Consider the following 8,730-nt stretch of genomic DNA (forward strand, 5'->3'; position numbering starts at 1 on the left):
ACTGCCAGGTGGACAGCCGATTGGTTGGTGTTTCGCTGAAATCAGTCTCAGTAATGCTCGTCAAGGAATTACCGATAAGGAAATGCCCAGGAGTCAGCGCTAATGGGTCGTTAGGGTCTGTAGAGAGAGGAGTGAGGGGTCGTGAATTGAGTATCGCCTCGATCTCGATTACTAACGTATTAAATTGTTCGAGGGTGAACAACTCTTCGCCTGCCACCCGTTTGAAGTGGTGTTTAAATGACTTCACGGCGGCTTCCCATAAACCGCCGAAATGAGGAGATAATGCCGGAATGAAGTGCCACGAGATCGCCTTGTCCGTCACGAATCTCTGCACTTGTTCGTCCTTTGATAATGACTGGTATAGCGCCGTCAGTTCATTATCTGCGCCAACAAAATTTGTTCCGTTGTCGGAATATATGTGTCGACAAAGTCCGCGCCGTGCAATAAACCGTTTGAGAGCCGCGATGAATGCCTCGGTAGTTAAGTCGGTCGCTACTGCGAGATGCACTGCCTTAGTCGCACAGCAGGTAAAAATTGCTACGTAAACCTTTATGCGCGCTCGGTTCCGATAGCGCCGTTCCTTTACGTAGAAGGGCCCACAATAATCTACGCCGCAGGTATAGAAAGGCCGGTTTGCGGTGACACGTGCCGCTTGTCTACACGATTCTACCGATTTCCCATGATGTAGTCGACGGTAGGTGGTTTGACCCGGAAGCACCTGACGCATCGCCGAATAATCTTTCGCGTTGTATTTTTCCCATCGATAGGCCAATACATTTGTCGCACATTGTAAAGTGTTGTCGTTACACCTGCGTGGTGATTTTGAATGTGAGCATCGCGTATAATGAGGTCGGTCACATGATTCCCCTTCGGCAACAAAATTGGATGTTTTTGGGAGAACGATAGCTCGGAGTGTTGCAGGCGTCCTCCGACACGTAATACTCCCTGCTCATCGAGGAATGGATTAAGCGACCGAAGTTGGCTCCTCGGGTGCATTTTTCCGGTCTCGAGGTCCTTTATATCCTTTTTGAACGAGGTTGATTGGACTAGCTTGACGATGCGCAGTCCTGCCTCTTCAATCTCTTCGACGGTCAGAGGTCCAACGGTGCGATGACGGAAACGAAGGCAATACGCGACGATTCGCGTAAGTCTTTTAATGCACGAATATCGAGTGAAGATTTCGTCGCTCCGAACGATTGAGTTCACGAGACATGTAACCTTTTTTAATTCGGGCACCTCACTTGCTAGAGTAATTTTTGATTCTGGCCACCATGCTTGATGGGTTACGAGCCAATCCGGACCGTGGAACCAGAAAGCGTTGTGATGAAATTGCGCAGGCATGACTCCTCGTGAGATCAAATCAGCCGGATTGTGTTCCGATTTGACGTGTCGCCACATTTTTATGGTGGTTTTGTCCTGTATGTCGGCCACGCGATTAGCCACGAACGTTTTTAACACGCAAGGTTGTTTATTGATCCAATTGAGGACTATGGTGGAATCGGTCCATAAGAAAACCTCCTGGATATCGCACGAAATCGCACGCCGAACGGCAGCGTACAAAGATGCTAAAAGTGTGGCACCACACAATTCTAAACGCGCGAGTGTGATTGTCATTAACGGGGCAACCCGGGATTTTGCGCAGAGTAGATGGGTTTCGATACGTTCCATCTTGTCTATTGTGCGTACATATAGACAGGCACCGTATGCGCGCTCGCTGGAATCGCAAAATCCGTGGAGCTCGATGCGATCGTAGCTCTTTAGAGTCACGTGACGAATGCACTCCATGTGGTTGAGCTCTTTTAATTAGGCCGCGTATGTGACCCATTCGGTGTGGAGGCTGGCGGGAAGCGATTCGTCCCAGGCAACCTTTAATTGCCAAAGCCGTTGCATTAGGATCTTGGCGGTGATTGTGACGGGTCCAAGAAGTCCTAGTGGATCGAATAGCTAGTACGCTTGTTGATCTTGTCGTTAACTGGAATTTCGACCGTGTACCGGATGGTGTCGTTTTTCGCGTCCCAGCATAGCCCTAACGTCTTCATCACGGCGGCGTCACCCAGGATCTTCGGATGGATCTGGTCTTCGCTGAGTCCCTTGAGAAGGTCAGGTTCGTTAGAGGCCCACTGACGAATATTGAGCCCTCCTCCCTTGAGCAGCTCGCTGATTCGCGTTTGTATGTGTCTCGCCTCTTGCACTGTGTTAGCACCCGTAAGAAGATCGTCTACGTACATATCTCGCTTCAAAATGGCTGCTGCTTCCGGATACGCGTGTTGTTCGTCGTCCGCGAGCTGATGTACGCATCGAATAGCTAGAAACGTAGCCGATGAGAGTCCGAACGTGACCACGTTTAATTCGTACGTTTTTACGTTGCCGTTTTTGTCTGTCCATAGAATACGCTGATATGTGCGATCCTCCGGTCGAACGAGGCACTGGCGATACATTTTCTCAATGTCCCCGGTCATTACGTATGCGTAAGTTCGAAATCTTAACAATAGCGAAAACAGATCGTCTTGTATTGTAGGGCCTGTCATTAACGCGTCGTTTAACGATATACCGCTGCTAGATTTCGCTGAACCGTCGAAAACAACCCGAACCTTCGTTGTGGCGCTAGAAAGTTTTATAACGGCATGGTGCGGTAGGTAGAAGCCAGGCGCGTCGAACTTCTCCACCTGCGCCATGTGTCCGAGCGCAAGGTATTCGTCTATTACCGCGGTATATTGTTCTTTCAAATCGGAGTTGCGCTCCAATTTTCGCTCGAGGGAGACGAGACGATTCAGGGCTCGCGACCGAGATTCCCCTAATTTGTCCTTCTTTTCGTTAAATGGCAACGCAACCATGTATCGTCCGGATTCGTCACGTTGCACTGTTTTCACGAAATGGTCCTCACACTCACGTTCTTCGGATGAAGGATGTTGCTCGCGTGGTTCCTCCTCCACTTCCCAGAATCGTTGAAGATTGAGATCCAAGTTCGCGAAGAACGTTCTATGAGCCGCGCGTGTGGTCGCGGTTGAGACGTTCCCTCCGATGATCCAACCCAGTTGCGTCTTCTGGAGGACCAAGTCTCGTCCGTTCGTCCGGTCAGAGAGATCGTGTTGGCCGATGCTGAGGCATGACAACGCTGGACCGGTGCTTATTAGCATGTCGACCTTTCCCGGCTGATGGGAATATGGATCTGCCAATTTAATATTTTGCGGGATCCGCAATTTCGACCGGTCTATCGGTGCGTCCGGTGTCCATTCCAAAATTTGAGGGATCGTGAAGAACGTGAGCTTTCGTTGGTAATTCGACAATCTCGATTTCATCATTGTAGAAACCAATTTGTTTGCCACGGTATTCACCTGGTTGAGCCCCTGAATTGCCACGAATGCCCGCGTCGATGGCAAACGTAGTTTCTGTGCGAGATCCTCTGTTATAAAATTGGCGTTAGAACATGTGTCGACCAGTGTGCGGCAGCGAAAGGGTCGCCTGTCGTTGTCCAATACCTCGACGATTGCGGTCGCCAATAATCCGTTCGTTTGTTCGTCCGATCCGAGAAAGGTGCCTGTTTAACGTGATGTTGACGGTCCGGTAGGCTTCGCACATTGTCACGTTTTCCTGATTTCGTCTTGAGGCGCAACATCTTGATGGAGCTTGGTGTTGTGATGCCCGTGACAAACGCGACACTTTCCCCCGTTACAAGCTCCGGTGGCGTGGTCAGTTTGAAGGCAATTAAGACAAAGGCTGGCCTTACGTGCAGCCTATAATCTGTCTTTAACCGCCATATCCAAAAACTGCTGACATTGAAACGCTGGATGGGAACCGGAGTTGCAAATCTTGCAGCTTGTTCCGGACGCTGCGACGAATGTTTGTCGTCTGTTCGTTCGCGGCGATAGGGGTTTTTTCCCAAGCGTTGGCGTTTGTCTCGAAAACGTTGACGAATTCTTCGAGGGTGTTTGACTCGATGGCGCGTTATTCGTCGATGAAGCCCGATGAGCGTTTGAAATCGGAGTCTGGTGTGTGACTGACGAATTTTCGTTCCTGCAACGATGGGACGCGTTGCGGAGATGCCGAAAGATGTCCGCGATTTTCGGCATCGTTGTGTCAGACAGTGTTTGTTCCCATTCTCTTTTCGTGCGCGGACCCATTTTCGATATCGCGATGCTGGTCAATAAATCATTCGCGATATCCTCCCATGATCTTCCCAATGCGTGCAAGGAACGAATCTGGGATTGCATGTGATTCACCAAATCGCAAATCGCTTCGGCCGTATCATCATGCATCGCAGGTGTATCGCGGAGTAACGCGGAATGTCGGAGGACGAGCGCGCGCGTGTTGTCGTACGTCTCGATCAGCTGGTCCCAAGCCGCCCTGTAATTATCCTCGCTGATCGTGAAGGATTCGATGGCGGACTCAGCCTTGCCCGACAATGACAGACGTAGATAATGCAACTTTTGAATGTCGCTCAGTCCCGGATGCGCGTGTATCATGGTCTGGAAAGCGTCCTTGAACGCGATCCATTTTTCCAATCGACTATCGAACTTTGGTAAATCGATCTTCGGGAGATGGACTCCGATCGCGGCTGAAGATGTTGACGATGCGGGCGATTCGTTCGCGGTTCTCGGTGCGGTTGAAGGAAGCTGTATCGCGGACTGCCCAGCTTCTTGCAACAGCGTAATGGCCGTGGCTATTACATCGTCGTATTGTTCAGTAACAGCTTCGCGTTCCGCTTCCGTTTGTTCGAAATTTTCGATAATTCCTAACTCGTCCTGGATTTCATTGAATCCTTCAAACTGTTTTCGCAACCGTTCGATGCGTTCGCGGAGTTTAACGCGCTCCTTTGATGAATCTTGGTAAGTTTCGAGCGACTTACCGATAATCGCGATTTGCGCCTTGAATGTGCGGCGCTTGTTTTTCATTAGCCGAATCGTCGGCAGTTGATCGGAACCGGATTCGTGGGCTGACGTTTGTGGCATTTCGTACGTAATGAGATCGAAGTGAAGGAGGAAATAGCAAAAAAGGAAAACAATCGACAATTCTCAACGAGCCTACCTTGACTGATGCGGTGCCGTCGTTGGTTGGAATTGTCGTAGGCAGGAATGGATGCTGCTGACCCAATTATGTGCTCCCAGCTTGATTCCTCTGGACCTGTCGCTTCGTCCTCTGCCACGCAAACCTCTGAGTTGCTCCTTGTAATTTTGTTGTATCCAACAGATCACTTTAGTACTGTTTGTGGATCACGATTGCACTGTTTGTCCGTAGATCGTGAATCCGGCTCGAAAGACCATATGTTACGATGGCAACTTCGCGTTTCGTTGCCTCGTCGCGAACACCCACGCGGATTCTTTCCTCCGTTGGGGTTGTAAATCTCAACGTACCTTTAGAGTTCGTCGATGGTCGCGACGCGGGTTTTTAAACTTTCGTTTATAAAACGCCTGTTTCGATTCGGATCTCAGAACGATTGAGACCAGAGAGATTTAAAGGATGTAGTGTAAGTCGTTTTCGATCGCTGGTTAAAACGTAAGTGTCGAGACGCTCTCGACTTGACCCCCGCGAAGACGTTGGAGTCGAGAGAGGAGTGCTGACTGGTACTGCCTCGAAAAAATGTAAAAATACCAATCAGCGTGCCCCTTGAGGTCTGGGCCCACCCTCTCTAGCGCCCTTGGCGCGTCTTCGTCGAGAAAGGGTGGGGCGAGACCAATGTCACTGACGATGAGAGGACCCCGAAAGTCCGACAACACCGCGGTTTTTCCTCCAGGCGAACATTTGTCGACCAGAAGGTACCGTACGTCCGGAAGTGACCATTCTGTATTCACCCTTCGGAATAACCGAGTTTATGACAGGGAAACGGCTGGAGGACAAAAAGAAAATTAAATTGCGAATACAAAGAAGAAATCGAGAAACTAAATTGAAAGAAAAAACCTTGAACTGTCCTAGCTCAAACAGCATAATGGTCCCGTCATAAACTAACTTTCGAAATCCTCGTGCAGATGTTCCGTCGAACGGAACACTGATGTTTCGCGGATTCCAGAGCAAGACCTCTTTGGAATGGCGAAAGACGAAAATGGGTTATACCTAGGGACGTAACATGTCAATCAATGTCCAAACCTTTTAAATCAAACTCCTCGCGAGAGACTGAAATTGGTTAAGTCAGCCAATCTTTGCATCAATTGTCTCAGAGATAATCATGCCACCCCACAGTGTCGTTCGAGTACGTGTCAAAAATGTAACGGAAAACATCATACGCTACTGCATTTTTTGGATAACGTAGCTGTAACGATCGATCAGGCAACAAGTTCGGTAGCACTAGCATCCTGTGGAAATTCTGAGATTCTTCTAGCCACAGCCCGCATCAAAATCTTAGACAAGGATAACCAGGAACACGAATGTCGCGTTCTTTTAGATCCTGGGTCTCAATCCAATTTCATAACTGAAAGACTAGCAAACTCCTTACGATTACCAAAAACTAAAATGCATATACCAGTACTAGGCTTGGCTCAGCAAGTAAGTCAGGTTAATTGTTCGGTTCGCGCTCAAATAAAATCTAGGGTCACGGAATTCTCGTGCGAAGCTAATTTCTTAACTTTACCAGTAATAACCAATCAATTACCGTCGCGATCAGTAAATGTCAACAACCTACAAATTCCTGATACCGTACAGCTCGCAGATCCTAACTTTCAGAAACATGCAGACATTGATGCTCTGTTAGGGAAATATCTATTTTATCGACTCTTACGTGCCGGGCAAATACGACTAAAAAATCGAACCGCAGTATTACAAGAAACCCAACTAGGCTGGATTGTTTCGGGAGAAGTAGGGATTAGTTCAAAAACAAAACGTATGACAAATTGTTTCGTGACAACAACTCAGTTAGATTCCCAAATTGCCAAATTTTGGGAACTTGAGGAGCATCTTCGTAAACAAATCTTGTCTCCCGAGGAAAAACTTTGTGAAACTATCTTCATACAAACACTTGATCGTGATTCAACTGGCCGATACATAGTTCGTTTACCTTTCAATGAGAGAAGGTCCCAGCTCGGAGAATCGTATGCTATAGCGTTAAGGGGGTAGACACGGCACGTGACCTCTCCGATTCACGACGTCGGTATTACAGCAGTTTTTTCGTTGGGCCTGGTGGAACCACTTGCGTGGTCCTTTACGAACTTGAAAGGTTTAATTCTCAGCTAGCGTGCGCACAACACGATCTAGGAAGGCAACAGCGCCTCAAGTATTTTTACAAACACATTCAAACGCTCATCTCGCCAGAGGCATCGCGACGGTCCGCCTAAAGAACGAAAGCGAAACATTGGCACGTGGTTAGAGTGAGATGTAGGGTGATCATGCTATCCTTCTTTCAACCTAAATGATAGAATTGTCCTGCTCCGGTAAATTCTGACTGACCAAACGCGTGGATTTTATATAGCGCACCGTAGCACCCCTCGCTGCTGAAAAATATATGCATACTCTGAAGAACCGAAGGAACGTGCTATCTGACAATAATTTTTAGAAAAAGTTATTAGCTTAAATAAATTATTAGTTATTAGTTTAAATAAATGTTGTATAATTAATAAAAGCATACAGGGTGCGTCACGCAATTGGGACGAGCTATATCTTGAATTTGATAAGAGATAGGAAAAAGCTGTTCATGTAAAAATTCAATGGTATAATAATGTTTATTTTTCTATGACTTCATTTTCTTGGTGAATGCAACGATGCACTAAAAAAATGCAGATGCACTTTTTGTTTAAATAGAATTGCATTTCTTTCTTTACTCGTATCAACTTGGAAAATTCTGGATAAAAAAGTAGTATTAGAACTAATAAATGGAAGGGTCTCGGCTCCTTCTCTCCTTCTCTCCCCTCGCTACTATTCCCTCTCACTATTACCTATTATATATCTAACAGTACAATGTTTAAAAAACTAATATTTCGTGAGATATCTCATATTTTTCATAAGTCATACCATTCAACTTTTACATCAATAGCTTTCTCCTATCTTTTACTAAAAAGATATACTTCGTCCCAATTGCGTGACGCTTGTATTTCCAAAAACCTATAGTAACTTTGTTTATCGAAACTAATAAAAAAAAGAAAGGAGTGTTAGTCAATATTCTGAGTGAATGCAAATAATTTAAATAAATAAATATCTCATATACAACTTATGTATGAAAACATTTGCAGAATTATTGCAAAGAGGAGGTATATTCTTCTCTTGTTATACCTTCTCTTTGAGCGAGGTTTGTTATGGGCCGCTGTGAAAAATCCAGGCGGGCCTCAGTCAAAACTTAGCGAAAAGGGACGATCTCTACATTCAGAATGAGAGAAGGACAACATGACTGTAGTTCGTCTCACTCAGCGTTCGGGCGTTGTTGCCTTTTTCGCTTGCCTTCGCTGACACAGTCGAGTGACGTAGCCAAGCTAACGCCTGATTTTGGCTATGATTCCAAATCGACAGCCTTCTTAGTTAGACGCCACCTTATAACTACTAGCTGAACTGAATTTGTCACGTGACTTGCTCTGTATTATCCACAAAATGGCGGAATTAGTCTGTGGGAATGCTTTTACGGGACTACACTTTTCGTCCTTATTTCGCAACAAATGAAGACAAAATAGATCTTAATTTGCAGGTAAGGGTTGTGGCTAGCGCGCTGCACTCATGATTTTAATCACAGCACTCTTTTAGTGGCCTAAAAATGCTTCGATTCCGCGACTGCATTTTGTCGATTTTTTCCTCCACTTTGGACGCTTATATTACTAA

At 46.6% G+C, this 8,730-nt stretch overlaps 2 protein-coding genes across 2 annotated transcripts; both read right to left on the reverse strand.

Annotated features, from left to right (window-relative positions):
- Positions 1 to 1,928: 1,928 nt before the first annotated feature.
- Positions 1,929 to 3,299, reverse strand: LOC114881600. Its single transcript, XM_029198428.2, has one exon. It carries the CDS (start codon positions 3,297 to 3,299, stop codon positions 1,929 to 1,931), a length of 1,371 nt encoding a protein of 456 aa, XP_029054261.2.
- Positions 3,300 to 3,734: 435 nt separating this feature from the next.
- On the reverse strand, positions 3,735 to 4,949 carry LOC114881599. Its single transcript, XM_029198427.1, has one exon. The coding sequence runs from the start codon at positions 4,947 to 4,949 to the stop codon at positions 3,735 to 3,737; it is 1,215 nt and encodes a 404-aa protein (XP_029054260.1).
- Between the last annotated feature and the right edge of the window lie 3,781 nt (positions 4,950 to 8,730).

Source organism: Osmia bicornis, chromosome 14, assembly GCF_907164935.1.
Source record: "Osmia bicornis bicornis chromosome 14, iOsmBic2.1, whole genome shotgun sequence".
Taxonomy (NCBI): domain Eukaryota; kingdom Metazoa; phylum Arthropoda; class Insecta; order Hymenoptera; family Megachilidae; genus Osmia; species Osmia bicornis.